The sequence below is a fragment of the Dendropsophus ebraccatus genome, chromosome 8 (assembly GCF_027789765.1).
Source record: "Dendropsophus ebraccatus isolate aDenEbr1 chromosome 8, aDenEbr1.pat, whole genome shotgun sequence".
Classification (NCBI taxonomy): Eukaryota; Metazoa; Chordata; class Amphibia; order Anura; family Hylidae; genus Dendropsophus; species Dendropsophus ebraccatus.
The window spans coordinates 20,814,028-20,839,396 of NC_091461.1; the positions used below are offsets into that span (position 1 = coordinate 20,814,028).

The 25,369-nt window shown below is 45.3% G+C and overlaps 1 protein-coding gene across 3 annotated transcripts in view; it reads left to right on the forward strand.

Annotated features, from left to right (window-relative positions):
- Window positions 1-25,369, forward strand: part of ZFYVE27 (zinc finger FYVE-type containing 27) — a 71,914-nt gene that overhangs the window by 21,252 nt on the left and 25,293 nt on the right. For all 3 annotated transcript variants that reach the window (XM_069979984.1, XM_069979986.1, XM_069979983.1), the window contains exons 7-9: window positions 13,150-13,289; window positions 17,919-17,990; window positions 22,920-23,064. In XM_069979984.1, coding sequence (XP_069836085.1) covers window positions 13,150-13,289; window positions 17,919-17,990; window positions 22,920-23,064 — 357 coding nt within the window. The remainder of the gene's footprint in view (window positions 1-13,149; window positions 13,290-17,918; window positions 17,991-22,919; window positions 23,065-25,369) is intronic.

Sequence of the window (25,369 nt, forward strand, 5' to 3'; positions counted from 1 at the left end):
TCCTCACAGACTCCATGTTTGATAAATCTCCCCCTTCAAGTCTATCAAACAGCCTGAGCCACCATGATAACAGCCTGAGCTCAGACTTTAGTGAGTATTCCCATCTCAGCTTGTTATTCCCTCTCCGAGAGTTCCCTGGAGCAAGCTGTTGTCGAGGAGGTGTATATATGCTCCTATATATCTGCACAACTCCTCGAGGTGAGAGAAACCACTCATTTCTGTTTCTCATTTCATTAAATGACTAAGATTTACTATACCAGATTGCGCCCTGTCTCTTCTTTTCTTCTAGTTCTTGTTAGTGTAGGGAAGCTGAATGCGCATGCATGCTGCTGCTCCATTTTTTTCTATGGGAGCTGGTGTCACCACGTTTCCCCGAAAATAACACCCCAGCTACTCTTCCCTCTAAGTCTAAAGTAAGGCATCCCCTACTCTAAACGAGGACACCCCCTGAAAGTAAGGCCACCCACCACCCCCCCGGACTCGCCTAATCCCCTTGCGGACCTCCGACGCAGGCATCGCAGGCAGCCTGGTCCATGGCCCCTGTGTTCTACACATGTCACGCCACTGACCAACTGCAGGACCCGCTCTTTCAGTTAGTGTTCCAAGTAGGTCGTCTTATTTCCGGGTGGGGTGTTGAATAAGAATTCCCCCGAAAATAAAATAAGATGTTCCGGCTTTTTTTTTTGGAGGGGGGGGGGGGGGGGGGGGTAGTGGGAAACACTGTATTAGTCGAGTACAGCATTCGACTGTCTTTGTGCTGCCATCTCTCCTTTGGTCTTAAAGGGGTAGTCCAGTGATTTTTTTTTTTTTTCAAATCAACTGGTAATTTACTTCTATTTAAAAATCTCAAGCCTTCCAGTATCAGCTGCTGTATGTCCTGCAGGAAGTGGTGTAGTTTTTCCAGTTTGACATGGTGCTCTCTGCTGCCACCTCTGTCCATGACAGGAACTGCCCAGAGCAGGTGAGGTTTTCTAGGGGGATTTGCTCCTGCTCTGGACAGTTCCTGACATGGACAGAGGTGGCAGCAGAGAGCACTGTGTCAGACTGGAAAGAATACACCACTTCCTGCAGAACATAAAGCCGGTGATAAGTATGGGAAGACTTGGGATTTTTAAATAGAAGTAAGTTACAAATCTATATAACTTTCTGAAACCAGTTGATTTGAAAGAAAAAGATTTTCGCTGGAGTATCCCTTTAAGTGTCCATCTATTTTTATAGTACTATTTTCGTTACGAGGCTACCTTGGAAATAAGTTAACTACAGGTTATTGGGTAATCAGCTGTTTTGGTAGGGGACCCTATAAGCAGCACCACCCCGACATATACAAAGTATTATATATTGTCCATTGAAATCCATGTATTCTCAATGTAGTGCATGCATGTCAGGTTCTCCCACAGAGGCTGATCAGCGGAGACTGTGAACCAGTGTCTTGTCTCTGAACATCAGAGAACCTGATTTGTATGGCGATGCCCTGACTCTTGGCTCTGGCATTGGGTTAAAGTTTACAATAGAAACAAACTTGTAATAATAAAAAGTTGCCACTAGATGGCAGGATCTTCACTCTAAACAGAGATTTTTTTTTTTTCCTTGCAAATTTTTTTTACTTTTTGCAAATATTCCAGTTAACCGTGATCAAGACTGCCACAAGGTAAGCGAGCGGGGCATCCAGCCTGGGTTTGCGTGCGAGCTGTGAACGCATACAGGGAGCGACCCTTTGTATCTCCCGTGTCAAAGCAGCAAGTCACTGATTGCTCTTGAAATATAAAAGAGAAGAAAAGGTCGCAGAGCGAAGCTCTAGTGTGTGACTGCGGCTTAAAGGGGACCTGTCACCAGTGCCGCCATGCTGTTATACTGGATGGTAATATTATTCTAAAGAGGATGATTTAAAGTCTGCCTTATTGCGAGCGTTGTATATAAATGACCGCTGCAGGGTCACATGATGCTGGAGGGTCATGTAATCCGGTCCCTAAAGACCCCCCCTGCTGCTTGATTGACATCCCAGAGGTTGTGATACGTCATGATAAGTCAGCTGTAGCACAGCCTATGGGATGTCAGTGGTGTCTAGGGAGCGGACTACAGGTGACATGTTACCGGTTATTTACATATAAGTTTAGTTTGGGCAGATTATATGACAGCAGCATTAGAATATTATTATGGTCCAGTATAACAGTATAGTGGTGGGTTAAACATTTGTGACAGGTTCCCTTTAAAAGAACAAAGCTTAAAGGCTATATTTTATTAAATGCAACTTTTCTTTTTGTATGATAGGTATTCAGAGCACAGTACAGAGATAATACACACAGTGATGTCACAGTACATGGATAATACACACAGTGATGTCACAGTACATGGATAATACACACAGTGATGTCACAGTACATGGATAATACACACAGTGATGTCACAGTACATGGATAATACACACAGTGATGTCACAGTACATGGATAATACACACAGTGATGTCACAGTACATGGATAATACACACAGTGACGTCACAGTACAGAGATAATACACACAGTGACGTCACGGTGCAGGGATAATACACACAGTGACGTCACGGTGCAGGGATAATACACACAGTGACGTCACGGTACAGGGATAATGCACACAGTGACGTCACGGTACAGGGATAATGCACACAGTGACGTCACGGTACAGGGATAATGCACACAGTGACGTCGCCGTACATGGATAATACACACAGTGACGTCGCCGTACAGGGATAATACACACAGTGACGTCGTCGTACAGGGATAATACACACAGTGACGTCGCCGTACAGAGATAATACACACATTGACGTCGCCGTACAGGGATAATACACACAGTGACGTCGCCGTACAGGGATAATACACACAGTGACGTCACGGGACGTCACGGTACAGGGATAATACACACAGTGACGTCACGGTACAGGGATAATGCACACAGTGACGTCACGGTACAGGGATAATGCACACAGTGACGTCACGGTACAGGGATAATGCACACAGTGACGTCACGGTACAGGGATAATGCACACAGTGACGTCACGGTACAGGGATAATGCACACAGTGACGTCGCCGTACATGGATAATACACACAGCGACGTCATCATACAGGGATAATACACACAGTGACGTCTCCGTACAGAGATAATACACACAGTGACGTCGCCGTACAGGGATAATACAGTGACGTCGCCGTACAGGGATAATACACACAGTGATGTCGCGGTACAGGGATAATACAGTGATGTTGCAATGTGGCAAAATAACATTATGGCAGGTGATGCAGTTATTGTCCTAAAAAAATAAACTTTTAAACTTGCAGCCCTGTGCCAAACTGCCGTGGCCTAGAGTGTCTGTGCATTAGGCTGGCACAACCTCTCTGTCCCTCCTCCCCGCCCTCCTCATCATTAGGAATACTCCAGGCAGGTATTCTCCTATTCATCAGCTGTGTAAGCACATGGGCTCGATCGTTAAGGCACCTGTGCAGTGTTCACTGCAGAGGAATAGGAAAAATCCTGCCAGTGGCATTCCTAATGATGAAGACGGGGGAAGGCTAGGGATGGAGGGGTGGTGCAAAGTTAGGGCACAGATACTCTAGGCCATGGCCCTTGGGCAGTTGTTTTTTAGGACAATAACTGCATCACATGCCGAACGAACCCCAGTACAGATCTTGGATTAAAAGCAGCTTTCCAAAGGTACAAGTGGTTGCGGGGGGGCAGATTGTGGGTACAGAGTCACTTTAAAGGGTTTATCCAGTGTTAGAAAAACATGGCCACTTTCTTCCAGAGACAACACCACGCTTGATTCCAGGTCAGGTGTGGTTTGCAATTAAAGGAGAAGTCTGGCGTTTGGCATTTCTTTCAAAAGAGCCTGGGAGGGGTGGCTGAACTTAACAACATGCACCTACCTCCCCAGCTCCATCAAAGGGGTCCGTTGTTCCCAGTCCTTGGTGAGCTGAAAGGACTCTTTAAGGAAAGTAGAACAGAACAGTCTGGCTTGACAGGTCGACTCCCCTTTTTAGTGGTAGTTGCCCCTCTTGGGGTTTAGCAGGCCATAAAGTTTTCAGGAACTTTGAGAATCCGGATACAGTCTTTCAAGAACACAGGCACCTGGCCGCAGGGCCAGGCCCTGAGAAGAACTCCCTGTGGTAGTAGTGCTACTGGTATCACAATCATGAACAACTCTGAACTAGACTAACCTAACTTGACTCCACCAGCTTTTGTAGCTACAAACCGTGCTAGTTTCTTATTGGTGAAGAACAGCTTGATGTAACTTGGAACCTGATAGGTTGGGACCTTCTGGAACACACCTATGATCGGTTAGGAGAGTGAGAGGTTGCTGACTCTTATTCTCTGGCACTTACAGTGCAACAAAATATATATCACAATTAACCCCTGAGTCCTTTAGTGTGCTGGTTGTTAAGGAAAATAGCTTGTGGACAAAAAGCGGAACTACATCACACATAAAGAAGTGTAGGAGAACCAAGCAGCATATACCTCAGTGCTGACTGACATAAATAAGAAGCCAGCAGTGGCAGATGGGTTCCAGAACACTGCAATAAACAGTCACAATGCGGGAATAGTAAAACCAATGGTGTCACAGTGCCTTGATAACAAACATGATGATGTCACAGTGCCTGGATAACGAACATGATGATGTCACAGGGCCTGGATAACAAACATGATGATGTCACAGGGCCTGGATAACAAACATGATGATGTCACAGTGCCTGGATAACAAACATGATGATGTCACAGTGCCTGGATAACGAACATGATGATGTCACAGTGCCTTGATAACGAACATGATGATGTCACAGTGCCTTGATAACAAACATGATGATGTCACAGTGCCTTGATAACAAACATGATGATGTCACAGTGCCTGGATAACGAACATGATGATGTCACAGTGCCTTGATAACGAACATGATGATGTCACAGTGCCTTGATAACAAACATGATGATGTCACAGTGCCTTGATAACAAACATGATGATGTCACAGTGCCTTGATAACAAACATGATGATGTCACAGTGCCTTGATAACAAACATGATGATGTCACAGTGCCTGGAAAACGAACATGATGATGTCACAGTGCCTGGATAACAAACATGATGATGTCACAGTGCCTGGATAACAAACATGATGATGTCACAGTGCCTGGATAACAAACATGATGATGTCACAGTGCCTGGATAACAAACATGATGATGTCACAGTGCCTGGATAACGAACATGATGATGTCACAGTGCCTGGATAACGAACATGATGATGTCACAGTGCCTGGATAACAAACATGATGATGTCTCAGTGCCTGGATAACAAACTTGATGATGTCACAGTGCCTGGATAACAAACACATTGATGTCCCACTACAGAAATAAGGCTGGGTTCACACTGTGTTTTCACAATTGATTTTTTTCATCCTTTTTATGCACAAAAAAAAAAAAAAAAAAAATTATTAAAAAACTGATGTATTTGTGTCTCCGTTACGATCCATTTTTCCATTGACTTCCATTATAGCGTACACAAAAACCTGGTCGAAAATTAAAGTCAATGGAAATATGGATCTTAACGAATGCCCACAAATGCATCAGTTTTTTTCATCCGTTTTTTGCATAAACCTAGTGTGAACCCAGCCTAATAGATTGTGATGCCAGATCTTGCAGATGTAATACAGAGGCAGAAATGTGTCCATATTACATTACGGAGAACTAATGGGATAATAGATGGGGGGGATATAATACCGTACTGCAGGGTGTACAGGGTTTTGTTGTTATAGTTCAGCGATGCTATGTGTATAGTGATGTATACAGGGCAGACAGAGGCCAGTAGGACACACTTTTGACCTCCATCAGGTGAATGGGGCCTTTCCAGAGTACATGACAAACATGGTGTGAACATCGCTCTATAAATCCCTCGCTTCACTGTTTCCAGACATGAAGAGGAGACAGATGTTTGCATTTGGATTGCTGGAGCGCAGATTTCATCCATTTTAATCCGGCACCCTGGTGTCCCTGGGCTTGAGGCATTGCTCTCGGGGGGCGTATAGAAGAATGTGTGTTATAAATGTGTGTGCACCCCGCCTGGACGCTGGAGCTGCTCCCGGCCTGGATGGAGGTGTTGGTGGTGTTCCTGTGTGCCAGGGATCTCACGCTTCCATCTGGCTGGAGTGTCAGCGCTTGATGGGACCTCGTGCAATTTGTCCAAATGTCACTTTAATGTGGGCGAGACGGTTAAGGACAGACGGGAACACGGGCAATTACGTTCACTGCCAATATTTATGTGTCTTACAGAATTTCCTGATCAGAGTCCATGGGGGCAGCAGATGTCTGGTGGCTGCGGCTCACATGGCTGCCGTCTACAGAAGGGCTCGCTCTCTCTCCGCATCTGCTCACATAGAGGCGGCTGCATTTCGTCGTTTGTGGCTAATATCGAATTGGCCCAAAGTGAAGAGGCAGCGATATCAGCGGGAATATAGAGGGATAGCAGAAAATTCACAAAAACAATGAAAGAAAAAAAAAATCTATGCATCAACTAATGATTAAGAAATTTTACACGAATTCCGTAAAGTGACACGTCACCCCCTTTTTGCATTTTGACTGCTCTCCACAGGTGTAAAGGGTAAATGGTACAGCTTTCATTACTTATTTTATATCACACCTCATGGTGCTTGTTCTGGTAAAAAGTCGTTTTTATCACCTGTGGATTGGTATATGTGGGCGGGGCCTCGCAGCCTTTGTGCCTTATCGCTCCACCCCTAACACCACTTAGCCCCACCCCATCTGTGACGTCATTGCCACATAGGCCCCGTCCCCTCAGCAGCCATTGGAAGGGCCAGCCTAAAGCTCTAGGCCCCACCCCCTAGATTGTCCCACATCTATGCGGTGATGACGTCATGGAAGGGGTGGGGCTAAGTGACGCTAGGGGTGGATCGATGTGGCACAAAAGCCGCGAGGCCCCGCCCACATATACCAATCCACAGGTGATAAAAATGACTTTTTACCAGAACAAGCACCATGAGGTGTGATATAAAATAAGTAATGAAAGCTGCAACATTTACCCTTTACACCTGTGGAGAGCAGTCAAAATGCAAAAAGGGGGTGACTTTAGTGTCACTGTCGTATTTTTATTTTTTTGCAGAAATCAATAGTACAGGCGATTTTAAGAAACTTTGTAATTGGGTTTATTAGGCAAATATGCTACTATCTGCATTCAAAAAGACCCCCCCCCTCCCCCTCCTCTCTCTCATCCACTGCTCATTATCAGGAAATCTCGACCCCTTTACATTAGTCGAGCCCTGTGTAATCTATGGAGAGGGGAGGAGGGAGATTAGTTGCCAGCAGTTTCAGCTAATAAACCTAGTTTCTTAAAATTGATTTCTATTGATTTCTGCAAAAAACATTTAAATGACAGTGACACTTTAAAGGTGTTATCCAGGCCAAAGAAAACATGGCCACTTTCTTCCAGATACAGCACTACTCTTTGTGTGTAGTTTTTGCTGCCCAGTTTCATTGAAGTGAATGGAGTTGAATTGTTATTCAACACACCATGCATTTCCAGTCATCCTCCTCCAAACCTGCAATTGTCTGAAAGGCAACTGGCTATAGCAGGAGCCCTCCCCCACTGCTGTCTGCAATAGGAGACCTTAGGCACATACACGTATATCTCCAACATACAGTGGTACCTTGGTTTAAGAGTAACACGGTTTTGGTTTGGTTACAGAGCGTTTTGGTTTAAGAGCTCACAGTTTTTCAAAATTGTGACTTGGTTTAAGAGCTCCCGGTACTGGGTGGGAGGGGGAGTGGGGGAGGGGCATGGTCTGCATAGCGGGGTCTACAGCCCTGTACTCTGACCATGGAAGTCTCCCTCACCTTCCAAATCATAGCAGATCCACTTCAGGCTGGGACTCACATCAGGGGACAGGACTGTGGAGGTAATATCTCCATAGCCGTAACCCTTCTCTCCCCGGACAGAGAGCGCTGCATGTATGTGCCCACATCTGTCCTGCTCATTCCTTCATGCTCCCTGCAGTCTCTGTCAGCCCTTGTGTTTCCCATCCTCTCCATTACTGTACAGTAACTTATAATATCACAGATTCTGCTGTTTCATTTGTTTTACATGTTATTCAGAATAATAAATCATTATTTTTGGGGTGTGGAACCAATTGTCTGCATTTCTATGATTTTTTTTTTTATGGGAAAATTTGCTTTGGTTTAAGAGTGGATTTGGATTACAAGGGCGGTGCTCGTAATCCAAGACACCACTGTATCTATATTGTGGTATAAATGTAGGCATGCATTACAGCGCTAGTGTGTCACTATTATTATGGTATGTTTATGTGCAGATATAAGTATTTTTGTGATTAAAATCTGATACTTCCTCTTGCATTTATTGGCATGGATAGGCAGTTTGCAGTGCCGCAGACTCGTATGAGAAGAGGGGGTGAGCCGCTGCCAGAGTTTTCTGGCGCGACAGCTTAAAGGGGTATCCCAGAGGAGGAAAATAATTTTCAAATCAACTGGTGTCAGAAAGTTATATAGATTTGTAAATTTAAAAATCCCAAGTACTTATCAGCTGCTGTATGTCTTGCAGGAAGTGGTGTGTTCTTTCCAGTCTGACACAGTGCTCTATGCTGCCACCTCTGTTCATGTCAGGAACTGTGCAGAGCAGGAGAGGTTTTCTATCGGGATTTGCTATTGCTCTGGACAGTTCCTGACATGGACAGAGGTGTCAGTAGAGAGCATTGTGTCAGACTGAAGAGCATACACCACTTCCTGCAGGACATACAGCAGCTGATAAGTACTGGAAGACTTGAGATTTTTAAATAGAAGTAATTTACAAATCTGTATAGAGCCAGGCCCTGGCTAAGTTCAGCAGGGATGCTTTTTCTGTGTGTGTCCTACTCCTCAGAGAATCAGAGGGAAACTGACGCTACACTTCCTCTCCCCAAGTGACTACTTCCTACAGGGTATGTAAGAGTCCCTGTAAGTGGTGGAGAAGAGAGTGTGCATAGAAAGAAGCATAGGGATAGAGAGAGGAGAAAGAAAAGTATCTCCTCTGGTCCATAGAATCACATAATACAAAGAAATAGTATCCCTTTAGTGACTACAGCGGTGCAATACATATATACGAGTTTAGACATAACACTGGCATCTAGTGGTGAAACTAAAGAATGCACCTTCATCACCACCTTACTTTGAGTACAAGGCTTTTGCGACAGGTACCAGACAAGGAACACCCGTGGTGGGACACCACAAGCACTAATTTTATATATATGGTCAGCTTTCTAATAGTGGCAGAATTAGGCGACATACAGTGTTTTTCCCAGAAACTTTCCACCTGGCATAACCCGGCAGGATACTGCATAGTTAAGTCTTTTTATAGCAGGTTTTGACCGTCTTTTATCCGAAAGGTTCTCATGTCTATCTGCCCCTTCCAGCAGCCTTTTGATGTAAGACGAGAAGCAAAGTTTTGAGGTCTTGGAGGAAGGTGGGGGTCCTCATTGTCCTGCAGCTGCTCCTCAGTCATTGTAGACACACCTTTATATTAGGCCTCGACCTTTGTGATTCCCTGCGAGGAGCAATGAACCCGCACACGGTGGGCATTCAGCTGGGAGTCTGTCATACCAATGTAATAAGGTCAAATAGAAAGAATTTTCTCCTTTTAAATTTTGAGTCATCTTTGGGGTTTATACAAATGTAGGCGAGAGATAAGGATCCTGCGGAATGTTCTAGAGTATCGCCTGCCAGGATCTTTAATGGCTCTTGGCAGAGCTGCGCTTTGGATATAGATCAGTTGTACAGTACAAAATAATAAAAAGGTGCCTTTTAAAATGGGGTTTTATCTAAAGAGTTCTACAAAAAAGATTTTGATGGCCATGAAACTCGATAGCTGCGGGGGGTGTAATAGTGGGTGCAGTTATTTTACTTAAAGGGGTTGTTTGCCAAAAAAAATTCTTTTAAATCAATCTGTGCCAGAGGTTTGTAATTTACTTCTATTAAAACATCTCAAGTCTTCCAGTACTTCTGGCTGCTGTATGTCCTGCAGTGGATGGTATTCTTTCCATTCTGGAGAGCAGGAGAGGTTTTCTATGGGCATTTGGTCCTGCTCTGGACAGTTCCTGACATGGACAGAGGTGGCAGCAGAGAGCACTGTGTAAGACTAGAGAAGAAACGCCACTTCCTGCAGGACATACAGCAGCTGAGAAGTACTGGAAGATGTAACATTTTTTAATAGAAGTAAATTACAAATCTCTTGCACCAATTGGTTTGAAAGAAAAAAAAATCTAGTAAACAAGCCCTTTAAAATGGGGCCAGTCACCAAAACTAATCCTGTGAGCCTAAAGCTGCCCTTGTACATTACACATAGGTGTCAGCCAAACCTGCAGGACCAGCCGATGGTGTAATGTGAGTTGGGTCATTTCCAACTCCCTGCCGACAAGTGCTGTCACAGGAGAGAGAGACTAGAAATGATCTTGCCTGATTTTTTTTGTTCTTTTGGAGATAAACCACCACCACAGGAGTCTGGCAGCGGCCTTGACACCACTGTCCATTCAAAACACACAAACTCACACAATCCGCCAACTGCAGATCGGTACGTGTAATAGCAACTCGCGGCCGACGGCTAACAACGGTTCATAGGTTGCTCTCTGCTTTCACACGGCGCCCTGACTGTGCTGGCCAGTGATTGGCTGAGCGGCCTTTCAGCTCAGACACTGCACTGAAGCTGCAACCGCGGTGACAGGAAGTAAGCAGAGGGCAGTAGAAGACCAGGAGCATGGGCAATGTATAACAGTTTAGGGCAGGGGTGGGGAACCTCCGGCCCGCGGGCCGCATCCGGCCCCTGACACCTCCGGATGTGGCCCGCGGCTCCCCTGTGACATGCGCCGCTCTGGAGGAGAAGGAGCCGACACACACGGCATCCTCCTGTGTCTGTGACAGCTGCCAGGAGGATGCTGTGAGTGCCGGCTCCTTCCCCTCAGAGCGGTGCACATCTTCTGACTCCTGCCCTCCTGTGACGTGCGCCGCGCTGGTGAGGCAGGAGCTGGCACAGACACAGGAAGATGTGTTGTATGCCGGCTCCTGCCTCACCAGCGCGGCGCACGTCTTCTGACTCCTGCGGGCCGCGCGCGATGACGTCATTTCATCGCGCGCCGCCTGCAGGAGAAGACCGGCACAGAAGAGAGGAGGGAGAAGAGGACCTGGACAGCGTGGGAGCGGAGGAAAGGTGAGTGGGATGTTTATTTTTTTTCATTTGGGGCAGACACTGGGGGTTAACTAGGCTACCAGGGACATGACTGGGGGGTTAACTAGGCCACAAGGGACATGACTGGGGGGTTAACTAGGCCACCAGGGACATGACTGGGGGGTTAACTAGGCCACAAGGGACATGACTGGGGGGTTAACTAGGCCACCAGGGACATGACTGGGGGGTTAACTAGGCCACCAGGGACATGACTGGGGGGTTAACTAGGCCACCAGGGACATGACTGGGGGGTTAACTAGGCTACCAGGGACATGACTGGGGGGGTTAACTAGGCCACCAGGGACATGACTGGGGGGTTAACTAGGCCACCAGGGACATGACTGAGGAGTTAACTAGGCCACCAGGGACATGACTGAGGAGTTAACTAGGCCACCAGGGACATGACTGAGGGGTTAACTAGGCCACCAGGGACATGACTGAGGAGTTAACTAGGCCACCAGGGACATGACTGAGGAGTTAACTAGGCTACCAGGGACATGACTGGGGGGTTAACTAGGCCACCAGGGACATGACTGGGGGGTTAACTAGGCCACCAGGGACATGACTGAGGAGTTAACTAGGCCACCAGGGACATGGCTGGGGGGTTAACTAGGCTACCAGGGGCATCACTAAGGATTCAAATCAGGTACAAGGGGCATCACAGAGGGTTAACTACAATAGCAGGGGCATTAGGGGAACAATACTTTGCCTTGTTCGGGTGCTGCAAACCCCCGCTACTAACTGCCGCGCACGGTATAACATTGAGTGCGGCCCTCGAATGATTTTATTAAGGCCCGACTGGCCCTCGACATGGAAAAGGTTCCCCACCCCTGGTTTAGGGTAAGGGCTGCACTGACCTTGCTAATGATGTCCATGCAGCCCTTGCTAAACGATGTAATAGGCTCAGTAAACGAGCGCCGATCCAGATGACCGGGCCACCATTCAACCGTCTAATAGGACCTTAACAGTGCAAACTGTCAAACATTCCTTGCTCGGCTACAGGGTGCATCGCCTGCAGCACTACTGACACAGACAGCTTCCCCAAGGGTAGTTGTTAGAGATGAGCCTTCCCTGATGTCTATATAGCATTAGAATAGACAATTACTAGAGATGAGCGAACCTCAAGTATGCTCAACTCCATCCGAACCCGAACTTTCGGCATTTGATTAGCGGGGGCTGCTGAACTTGGATAAAGCTCTAAGGTTGTCTGGAAAACATGGATACAGCCAATGACTATATCCATGATTTCCACATAGCCTTAGGGCTTTATCCAACTTCAGCAGCCACCGCTAATCAAATGCCGAAAGTTCGGGTTCAGATCGACTCCAGCATTCTCCAGGTTCGCTCATCTCTAGTAATTGTCTTTTCTAATGCTATATAGACATCAGGGGAGGCTCAATATCTGTATACAGCTGCATTGGCAATATGTGTCGAGACCAAGGCTCGAGCAGTCCTGCAGTTCCTGACACAGCCATTGGTGGCAGCAGAGGAGCCGTGTCTCCCCTTACTCTTGCCACTTAATATAAAAAAAATTTTTTCCTTGCCTGTACAAGTCTCTGGTTTACCAGTACAATTTTCATATTGGCTTTGACTGTAACTACTGGTGAGGCTCTGGACATTTGAAAAACCTAGTTAGACCTCTCTAGGAACCATTGGAGCAGGGAAATAAGGGTTTGTTACCAACATCATCCATGGTGTAGAATCAAAATGTTGTTGCCAAAGTCGTAGGCTCTTTAACTCCCCAGCTCCTGGCATAAGTCCAGTGTGGTATGTCTACCATAATAACAACATTTCTGGGTGCACATTGTCCTTCTTGGATGTAACATTGACATTTTGGCATGTGACCTGTTTCCAGATCCGGTTCTGTGTTTCCATCTCTTATACCTATTATTTCTCTCTACCCAGTTGTTGCAGAATGTAAAGCATCTTTACAGCAGAGAGGCAGCAGCGAGACGGCTTCATTAGAACCAGCGCAAACATCGCAAGAGGTTGAGAACATAACGGTTGTGGATCGAACACCCACCCCGGTATTGACCAACTCAGAGGTAAGTAATGCCCAAGTAACTAATGATTGACTTTCTTGAGAATCCCTGTGTGTGATACAGTTGTAATGGTTGGGGGGATCCGCAACCTTCCTAAATAGTCTTTATTAAAAATGTACCATTTAGCTGTGAAAAATAACATAAGGTTGGGTTCACACGGTCATTGCTGAACGTAATAGGTCTACGTTCATGCTGACATATATCATGGAGCTCAGCACTTGGTTCATTCACTGTAATTGCCCGAATGTAGTCAGTGACTACTGTCGGGACACTTCACTCTCTGACACATTTATTTTGTTGTAGTCAGTTTAGTGTTGAGTCCAACAAAACATGTACCTTCGGTAGCCTGAACATAGTCAGGAAAACGCATCTTTAGAGCAAGATTTAAAATTTCTCGTTATCGGCACGATGCCGTATTGGTCTGACTTACTGCTTTTGGGTTAAAAAATAACAGCAGGGAAGGGGTTACAAGCCAACTCCAATAGTAGACGAGGCAGAGAGACCTCGGAGGACAGCTCACACAGGCTGGAGAGAGAGAGGAGAGCAGATGTTAGAAGCCAGTTAGCAGTGGAGAATCATACCTGTGAATTAGAATAGAGAGACAATAGAGCTCAAACAGCAAGCTGTAGAAGTAAAGGAAGCAAAAATATTAATAAAGACATATGGGGAAATTATTTGTGCACCATAATTACACCTCTACAACACCAGAAAACCTTTATAAATGATAGGTTGCTAATGGCAACAGTAACCGTTCTATTGGTTCTATCAGTTTTGCCATATCTGCCCCCACACTGGAGCTGTATCATTATACAATGGGGCACTAAGCTATTTTTCTCTGTTATCAGCCATCACATATTTACTCTCTGTATGTCTTTTCTGGTGGTGTTTGTGTCTGGAGGCCAATGTGTCTTTCATTAGGCCAGTTAGCAGGACATTAGTTCAGTCTCCCTTTGATCGTTCCCGTTCTCCATAATTCATCCCTTGCTCATACAAATGATTTCCCTCATCTGATGGCCATTAGGATATTCGTCTTATAAATGGTTACACAATTCCGCACATTCTTTCAGTCCTCCCCGGACGATGCTAGAAACCCATTCGTCCTCCCAAGGAATCAGTTGACTACCCATCTGGCTTCTTGGCCAGCGATCCCGGGATCCCACAGAGTTGTATTCCTGCTCCGACACTGGATGGAACGTCCTAAATCAGCCATGGCCGCAGCAGAGAGTGTGCGCTCTGTCCCAGCTTGGCCCCGTGCCCGACCTTTCTGAAATTCAGCTTTGTTTCTTTCTATGATAAATGTGTTTTCGGAAAAATTATTCCCCCCTGACATAACTTCATTTCTCCTGTTTCGTTACCATTCTATGTGACCCCTTGCACTGGTCGGGGCCCAGCTGCTACAGGAGTCATTTCAGTGTGTGGGAAAGCTGGGTGATGACTAGTCACAGCCCCCGCATCCAGCTATCCTCGGCTATTCTGTAGACCAGAGACCAGGAACCTCAGGCCCTCCAGCTGTTGCAAAACTACAATTCCCATCATGCCTGGACAGCCGAAGCTAAAGCTTTGGCTGTTCAGGCGCGATGGCATTGTAGTTTCGCAACAGCTGGAGGGCCTGAGGTTCCCCATTCCTGTTGTAGACTTATTAGTTACATTAAAGGGGATTAAAAAAAAAAAAAACATGGCTCCTCTCCTCCAGAAACAGCGCCACCTATGTCCTTAGTTTGTACGTGGTATTGTAGCTTAGCTCCATTGAAGTGAATTGAGTAGAGCTGTAATACCAGAGTTGTAACACAGAACCTAAGGACAAGTGTGTCGCTGTTTCTGGAAGAAAGTAGCTTCTTTTTTTTAAACCATGGATAACCCCTTTAATCCCTTATAAAACATGTCCGATATCTTTGTCTGTATTTTTTTTTTATTTTTTTTTTGTTCTTAGACCTCTTCCTCCTTTTGGAAATTTATTAGTAAATTAGCAATGAGATGCTTCTCTGTACACGGTGACTTTTCAGCCCGCAGTGACACTGGCACACTGTGTATAGACTCCTCTTATTGACCAGGAGAATGCTCAATCATTTTACTACAACAGACATGTCAGGAGAGGTGATAAGTATAGGGGATAAGTACAGTATATAATCATGGGGAGGGGTCAGACCACGGGGACTCTCCATAATCCTTAGAATGGTGGGACATTTCTGACATATGAATGGAGCTGTATTTGGCTGTGTCTTTAGCAGTCTCTTGTGCTCATGCTTGCCTGCCTCCACACTGACTTAGGACCCCATCTTCGAGATTCCAATGAGAAGTTCCAGTGTTTGGACCCCCAGTCGTCCTACTGTTACCCCTTGTCTTGGTGATCGTGTATGGCATGCTTTTTCTATGTCATGTATAACCCATGGTGGGGGTACAACTGCCTATCCCCTGTACAGAAGTCTTGGAGTGGATGCGCATGTTCTGTCATTGTCCATTACTTCATACTCGCTACTCTTTCTATGTCCTCCATAGAGTATAATGGGGGTAGACATGGTTGGACTGACCCACCAGGGTAGTAGGTGATTTCCCAGTGGACACTGGTCTGACACACCAATGGGCCCCAGCCCGACCTCTGATATAGGGAACCCTATTCTCACACACAAATGTCTACACGTTGGCCCATGAGACGAGTGCACAGCTCCCAAATACAGACCTTGTACACACATGAATAGATTATCTCACACATACACTTTGCTCGTATTTTTGGTTGGCCCGTTCATCCTATATATGTATAAATCGGTCCCATCGAGTCTTATCTCACCACATGCTGCAAACTTGAGTAATTTGTCTTTCTGGAATCTGAAGTCTTTGCGTTTGCTGGCTGCTCGGGCAGGATGGGAGAAGGATCACGGCGGGGGATATAAATGAGTTTTACACTGTTGTACACCATATGTTCTCAGTTTGCAGTACTAAATACATGGTTAGTAACCTGCTGCGACATTCTTCTTCTGATGAGTCTTGGATATGTGGAAAACCATGCTGGAACCACACTGCGCTCTGCTCCCGATACAGCAGGGTTGCCCAATATTGAACCTGTCACTATGCATAACACATGAGTAGGCTATGTAGCAAAGATGTTACTTAAAACTTCAAACCCGCCCCCCCCCCCCTCTTGTATTTGACATGTCCCATCATGCCTCGGGATGAAGCACAGATTTTATGACACATTGTTGGCCTTTCCTTCAAACATTTAGCAATGCCATTTCTCTTACTGAGGAATGTCCCAGTCTGGTTGCCGCTTTGTCAGGTCCGTAATGGGTAAGATAAAATGGATAATGGTGCTTTCAGCATATTTTGGCATCTTTTGGGCACTAGACTACCGGTGGCTGAAAAAGTTTGATTCAGCCCTAGGTAGTCCGGTAAAACATGGATACAACCAAAGGCCATAGGCTGTATCCATGTTATCCCAGACTCCCTAAGGCTGCACCCAACTACTTCAGCCACCAGTATTCAAATGCCGAACGATTGGACTTGAGCATGCTGAAGTTGCGCTCATCTCTAGTGTTTCCATCTTTATTGTCCAAGTTTCTGTTTAAACATCCTTTACGTGTCCGGCAATCTTCTCTTACAAAACTAGTTGGTTCTTTGCAGCCAAGTTTTCATTTTGCTGATGCGGTAAATGTGAACAGATTAGATGAAGATTAGACTTTATAATGATGTCAAAGCTCCAGTATTTTTCTCCATGAATGATGAGCTTGAGCTTCATTGTGACTTTATTAGAGTGATCACCTGAAGCGCATAATATCCCTCCCATCTCCGGAGCTGTCATCTTGTCCCAAGCGTTTAGTGTTCACTTCTGTAGGAAGACAAAGGGATACTTAATGAGCTTACCAAAAAATTATATATATAGAGGGGATTGTTCTGTGGAATGTTTAGGTAGAGGGTATAATAACAGCTACATCCTGCCTAGATCTAGTTGCCTTCACTGACTTGTCTCCTTCCCATAGTGCATCCTGGTTCTCAGGCATGTGACAAATATGCAACCGACCATCCATGTTATGTAAAACTTGACACATTAGACCAATGTCCACACACTTATTGTAAAACCTTTAAGCAGTCGATAGCGGTCAGTATGGGCACTCTGTAAATTGTGTATGATTGCATCTGGTCAACCTTGGGTGCCCATGACCCTGTTGCCAGTTCACCTGTTCTCCTTCCTTGGTGGATTGGATTCCGGGAACATCACACAAGACCAAGCCTTGTGGAGATGCTTTGACCCAATTATTTGGCCATCACAGTTTAGCCCAGGTCCTTACCCATTTTTCCAATTTCCAACATGTGTACTAATTAAAGACAAGCAAGTCGGGCTTTGTTAAGGTTTGTACAAAGCCGAACCATTGTCTGTTGAATCCCGTTGCCCACTCCGTGAAGAAGGTGGCTACGGCCGGAGAATCGCCTGGAAAACATGGACACAGCCATAGGCTTTGTATAAACCTTAACAAAGCTTGTTTTTCTTATGCCTAGTACTAATATATCCCACCCGTTGGTGACATTGTTACGACATGAGCATTCTAGATACTGTATATGGCATTTATTGTTTGTAAGAAAAAAAAATCTCCTAAATTTGTAAAAAATATTAAGGATGTCACATTGTTTGTTGTGCGACAGGATCTCTCTCCGGGGAGTGTGGAAGAAGCTGAAGAAGCAGAACCTGATGAGGAATTTAAGGATGCAATAGAGGTGGGTGGAAGATGCAATTTGTATCTGGAAAACTTTTTGTATTGTTCTATTTGTATTTTGCATTGCCTGAAAAACTTTAAGACATTATAGCGAGGACTAAGAGTTATGTTGGCCATACACTTAAGTTAAAAGTTGTCTAAACCTGCTGCTATTGGATTGACCAAATATTTCAGGTAGGGGGTATCATCTGTCTCCAAATGGAAGAGGCTTGGTGCAAAGGATTGGTCAAGTTTTCTGTGTGGAGAGTGGACGTTTATGGTGGAGTTGGAGCAATAGTTATGAGCATTTGCCAACATCTCAAGTGTACAACTTACTTTGGAAAAAGTTAAGCTAAAGCTCTTTAAAAATGTTGAGCGGAGATGCTGAACTGTTCAGGTTCGTCAGTGTTCTCCTCAAAAGTTGGATGTAGGTGTAGGGAGTCACGAAAAACATGGATACAGCCTAACCCAAACAGTTCAGCCTCAACAATACTCTTTAGTTTACATCAAATGAGCAGTCCTACAAAGACTAGCATCTGGTGGAGCAATGATGAAGGACCTAATGTGCTTCGAAGATTAGAATCCATCAGGCTTAGGCTTTTCGGAAAGTGAATAACCTGGCCACCATATTTCAATTTTGCAAAAATGTGAATAAGACTCTTGACCTAATGAAGCTTAATCTTGGTGCACAAATATGACCAAACCAAGATTTGGAGGTTTTTGAGGCTTACAGTGTTGATGACCTACCCATAAGAAAAACCATCAAGATCAGATTTGTGGAGTTTTGTGGCTCCCAGCAACCTGCCAGCTGGACTGACTAACTGAAGGGTCCCTGTTCTCTTCATTGTTTTCCAGACACAGCTCCATACTTGTGATAGTGGTTGTGTCTGGTATTGCAGTTCCTCATTTGACCTGACAGTAGAAGACTCATCTCATTGGAAAGGACCGATGTGTTTGGTAGATTTGAGTCTTTACAGAGATGATAAACACGCCTTTTTGTAAAATCAGAACCATGTTGAAGACGAGAATTCTGGAAGCTTTTTTTCTTTACGGGTCTCTAGAAGTAAGAAGACTTGATTGCACATAATGTATGTCTGTAATACTTATGCATCCTTGTGCAGTCCTAAACAGAACATTAAAGTCCATCTTTCTGTAGGGTGTAATGTAGTGCAGGTTCAGGATCAATGCTGAAATAAACCTTTTGTATTATTGCACACCTACAAATGACATTCGGCACACTGATCTTCATATTTTAATAGTAGCTATTGATGTGATTGGTTAAGGACGGGACCTGAAAAGTAGCTGTAAGCTAGTAAGAAATCAGATGCTTGTGCTTCTTTGTGTTTGCTTGAGGAGGTCAAGTCAGTAAGGAGTTTTTAGAATGGTGCTCCCTGGGAAAGACTTATGCAAATTAGATCTTCTCCCCAAGGAAGAAACTGTCTCTCTAGTGACATCTGTAGGTGGATACCTGATCGGCTAAGTCAGTGTCCAAACCTTTAAACAGTCTTGGAATCTGTAGACTGCACTGTTTTGGGGTTGATTGATCCTCGCCAGTGTGGAGCTGGCTTCTCCTTGGCTGTATGAGATGCGTTGTATATTGGCTTTTGGGAGGTTGGATATTGACGCCACAGCTACCTATAGGTGGCACTAGAGAGGCGATTTTTTCCATCTGGAGAAGAGACTTTAGTAGGTGTGTACAAGACTCCCTACCAGCTTTTTTGCACTTGGGTAAAAGAGTAGCAGATAAGTGCTAGGTCTGGATTTCTCCAATGAGTTGTCCCTCCCGAAGGGTCGGTTCTTAATTGTCTTTTCTTTTGTCCATGCTGCTTGAGAAAGGAGCAACAACTGATGACCATGGTGAGTGGTGGACGTGTAATACAGAGAGATCTTACGGACTCGGCTGATCTGTTACATGGTCTCCTCCCCAAAGATTTCTCTCATTCTCTTCCTCAGGTGACGTCTCTATCAGACCTGATGCATGTTGTGCAGGGGCTGTTCTTGAACTGATAGCTGGGGAGAATGGCAAAGATGCCATCTTGACATGTTGCTGCCTGGTTGGTATGGATGGGCAAATCTGGGACTAAAGCGTTGTAGAAATCTCAATTTGGATTCTATCTTTTTGCATGGCTGCTTTGAGAATTTTTAATATTACTCTAAAAGGCTGAAAAAGTACAATGAGTAGACAATAGTCCACCGAGTCTACAGCTTCCTCCATCATACGCGGGGCCAAGTGTAAGGCTTAGCCGAATGGGCTCACTAATGTCTATGGAGAAACGGGGTTAGATGAGCAGACACCGAACGTGCATGTTGTTCAGAAATTGTGAGACTTATCGAGCATGCGTTTGTCTTAAAGGAATTGTCCAGTTTAGCAAACCTGTTTTCTAATACTCTTACTTCTCTTTTCTTCTTTGTGTTCTAAGATGCTTAATTGCTTAATCTTTTTCCTATTGACCGAGCATTAAAAAGAGATTGTTATTTTGGAGAATAAGTTAAAGTTTTTAATGGTGCCCCCCCCCTTATTTTACAATACACTACATTGCAAAAAAATTCACCGGGGATGGGGCTGGGGGGTGTTACAAAAATGCAACTTTGATTCCGCGATAAACATTATTTTTTATTCCTTAAAGGGGTTTTTCAGGATACAATGACATTTAACTATGCTACCAGAGCTGCAGGGGAGATGCCAGTGATATATACTTACCTGTCTTGTTCCGCCGCCAGCTCCCTAGCCTCACACTGTCCGCCGCTGTCAGCGATTTCAAAACATCCTGTCACATGCCATTCCCTCCGGAAATGAAAGCTCAGTATAGTCTATGCTAAGTTCCCATTTCCAGTAGGAACGACATGTCACCAGATGTTTTGAAATCAATGACAGCGGCACAGAGCGGGCGCCCCGGGAGGCGGCAGCGGAACGGGACAGGTGAGTATGTAGAAACATAGAACACTCGAAAAAATACTCTAAAAAAACAAATGGATTTTAAACACTGTATTCTGACCCCCATAAGTTTTACATTTTTTATGTCTGTGGTGCTGAGTAAGATTTTTTTTTTTTTTGTGGGGCGAGCTGCAGTATTTATCAGTAGCATTGATTGCTTTTTGTAGTATGTGGGTGACAAAAAATGGCAGTTCTGACGTATAATACTTTTTGTTTGCTTGCTTCATTACCACTTTGGAGTTTTCCAGTGCAGGAAAAATGGAAGAAGGGGTTTAAATTTTAATTGGATTTTTTTTTTTAACTTTCTTTTAGTTCTCCTAGGGGAGTGATTGTTTACTGCAATATGTATGTAGTGTAATGTACGACATAAGTGAATTCAGTTTTATTTTCACATTCTCCTACTACATTCATCCGAAAGCCTCAATAGGGGGCAGGCAATCGGAGGTCACACAGGACCAGAACCTGCCATCTAACAGCCTAGGTGCCTCTGCTGCTACTGACCACAGCATCTAGGAGGCTAAGGGTACTATTACACGGAACGATAATCGGACGAATCGGGCCTATCAGGCTGATTATCGTTCTGTGTAATAAACACAACAATCAGCTGATCGTTGATATAGGTTTGGACCTATAATTGTCAGCCGCCGACCCCGCACCGTGGTGCGCAGCTGGCGATTTGCAAAGTAAATACATTACCTATCCATGGTCCAGGGCTCCTCTTGCGGTCCGCTTCTCCCCGGGTCCCGTGCGCTGCAGCTTCAGAGCGACCTCTCTTAGCTGACAGGCCGCTCAGCCAGTCACTGGCTGGGACCACCACAGCCAGTGATTGGCTGAGCAGCCTGTCAGTTAAGACAGGCTGCTCTAAAGCAGGAGCACGTGGGACCCAGGGAGAAGCGGACTGCAAAAGAAGCCCTGGACCATGGATAGGTGATGTATGCCAGTTTAGCGGTAACAATGTCTATGCAGCCCTTGTTAAACCATTATCGGGCCGTGCAATAGGCCCAGTAAATGAGCACCGATCTAGCAGATCAACGCTCTTTTACAGTTATTACCGGGCCCCCATCGACCGGCGTAATACTACCCTAAATGGCCATTTTTAGTTGGCTGTCAGCTGTTGGCGGTGGGTGTTATCGGCAGATACGTAGCAGCCAATACCCACTAAGTATGGAGCAGACTCATCCCTCTCTATACACAACCAAACGTCTGATGTACATGTATGTCAAATGTTTGGAAAGGGTTAATGAATTCTGGGAAAATAGAGAAGGTCCCATGTTCATAATCTTCATCTTTTGGACAGAGAGCTGGGCAGGTAAGATGAGCGTCTCCCAGTCTGAAGGTTCTATCCCAGATGACAGCCGATCACTGGCGATCACAGCAGGAGGACACATTGATCAGCTTATTGTCAAGGCACCCGTATCCCAAGCAACATGCTCCTCTAGGAATTGGGTCCTAATGTGGTATTTTAACTTTTCAAACTGTAATTGTGGATTGATCAATTGGTGGATACCAAGATCCCTGGTGGAGGGAAGTATGAGGGTAATTGTTTTCTACCAAAGACCCAGAGTGGGGTATAGTCGGCTGCTCAGTGGGGGTGCAACCATTGAAATCCCTATGAGTCACAAGAACATAGATCTCTAAAGGGACTTGCATGCATACTTGGCCACGATCTCATTCAGTCTATAGGGCTTCTGAACATAGCCAATCACATAAAGTAAGCCCTTTTTATTACCTGTTCAGGCTCCAGCATTATCCTGGATGTAACAGGAGGCTGAACGCTGATTGTTCTGCTTGCCATTCCGTCTCTGCTCTGATCATACACAGTAATGAAGTGAAGGGATTGAGAGGACTGTGTATCTGTCACTGGATGGGGGCTTCATTCTCTGTATGATTGGGTGGAGAGATACATTAACTCTCTGCCTGATCACAAAGAGGAGAGTTCAGACTTTCCTGAGCAGGGATAGTGTATCACCATGATGATTCCCTATACTGATAATGGCTTCCCTGTCCCTTTGTCAGGAGGATGACGATGTGTCCCAGTGCCCGTCTGAATATGAACTGAACATGCAAGACAATGGCTTCCTCAGCAGAAATGATGCTATCAAAAGTAAAGTATCCAAATTGACCGAGAGACTACGCAAGCGATATCCCGCCAATAATTTGGGTAAGTGCTTTCCTCTTTCTAGATCACTTATGAGGCCAACGACTAAAGTCAACTATTGGCTGCACCTTGGTTTAATAGCTATCAGTCTCCAGTGGCCTATCTGCATCACCACTTTTACCATTCCTGTAAGACCAACCAAACCAAACCAAAATTTATACCAAGATTGTAACTTGGATCGGTCATAAGTAGTGTTGAGCCAACTTGCTGAACTGTTGGGGGTTGGGCAACATTCTCCTAACCCAAACATTCGATATTTGACTCTTGGCAGCTGGAGAAGTTAGATGCCGAACTATAGCTGTGTCCATGTTTTCCTGGTAGCCCTAGTACGGTATCCAACTTCTCCAGCCACCAGGAGTTAAATGCCGAGGGTTTGGGTTCGGAGAACGTTGCCAAACTCAAACAATTTGGTAAATCCGCTCAACACTAGTAATAGTATGGTGGTTCATGCCCAGCAGCTACTCATTTCACTCTCTATGGGAGTGATAAAGATAGCTGTGTATAATGGCTTCTATGCAGGTATCTAGAGTTACCCAGGTCCAGGGGGACAGTCCTGGATTTTGGGTGCTTTACCATTCTCCCATTCCTTAACTGGGGAGGTGCCATATCTCCCAGCCCTTTCCCAATTGGGAAAACCTTCAGGACTCGAAAACCTTCTCTAAAATAAGACTAATATGGTCATTCACTGGCAGATACCACCAAAGGATGACATAACATGTTAATCATAGGTATGAGAACAATTGGCTTTCCAGTTTGGCTACTTTCTGATGAGAAGACTGTGCCACTAGAGACTGTAGGTGGTATTTTTCTGGGCACTATATGACACTCTATGGTCAAAGTATGGTACTTTTACATGTTATTGTGTGGCACCTTATGACATCATATTGCACTATGGAGGGCATAGGGAATTGTATATGTTCCGTTTGACTTCATGTTGACGTAATGTTTAGAGAACGTAAAGGACTATTTAGAATACAGTTTATCTGAGGATTCAAAGACCATGATTTAGCAATGATATAAAAAATTTCCTAGAAATACACGCATGGGAATCAGCTCACCCCACCTGAATAGAGGTGCATGCAAAAACACGAGTCTCCAGGAAAGGAATGGAGCACGTGGATATAGATGCGGGCCGTGTCCCGTGTATGCGAATCCAACGTAGAAAGAGTTTCCACAGCTCCTTAGGGTAGTGCAAAATTCTTTATTGGTACATACAAGGTGAGGTTAAAAACTGGTTAAAATCGCGCCGACGCGTTGCGGAGGCAGCCCTCCTTAATCATGGCAATATATCCATTACAAAGATAAACCTTATATAGTGTGTGGGATGTACCATGTACCACTAGCTCCTCCCCCACAAAGGGAGGAGGGAAGGGAGGGGGGGGAGGAGGGGAGGGGGGAAGGGAAAAGGAGGAAATGGACGGGGGAAAGGAAAAAGGCGGGTGGGGGAGAAGGAGAAAGGGGGAGGGGAAGGGAAGGGAAAAAAGAGAGGAAAAGGGGGAGGGGGGAGGAGGGGAGAGGAACGCCTCACAGGTCAACGCCGGAGAGGTATGAGTGCATAATAATGATGAGTACTTACTATTTACTCATTATTATGCACTCATACCTCTCCGGCGTTGACCTGTGAGGCGTTCCTCTCCCCTCCTCCCCCCTCCCCCTTTTCCTCTCTTTTTTTCCCTTCCCTTCCCCTCCCCCTTTCTCCTTCTCCCCCACCCGCCTTTTTCCTTTCCCCCGTCCATTTCCTCCTTTTCCCTTCCCCCCTCCCCTCCTCCCCCCCCCCTTCCCTCCTCCCTTTGTGGGGGAGGAGCTAGTGGTACATGGTACATCCCACACACTATATAAGGTTTATCTTTGTAATGGATATATTGCCATGATTAAGGAGGGCTGCCTCCGCAACGCGTCGGCGCGATTTTAACCAGTTTTTAACCTCACCTTGTATGTACCAATAAAGAATTTTGCACTACCCTAAGGAGCTGTGGAAACTCTTTCTACGTTGGATAAAAAATTTCCGCCATATTTGGTGGCTTTGCACCATAAGTTTTTGCCAGTGAGCACTGATGATGCATGACCCTCTCAATTGTCGGAGGATCGCGAGGAATCTCTGATATTTTTGGGAAGTTTTTGGAACAATCTCACCTTTGTTAAGTGTAATGGAGCAGAACAAATCTCCTTCCAGCTTCTCTCCATGGGCCGCACATAGCTGCCATCTCCTGAGATCTGTAACGTTACACTGTCAGGCCATGCATGTAAGATAACTCAATAGCAGACAAACATTCTTTTCACTGGGGCTGATTGTGGATTAAGAGTTTAG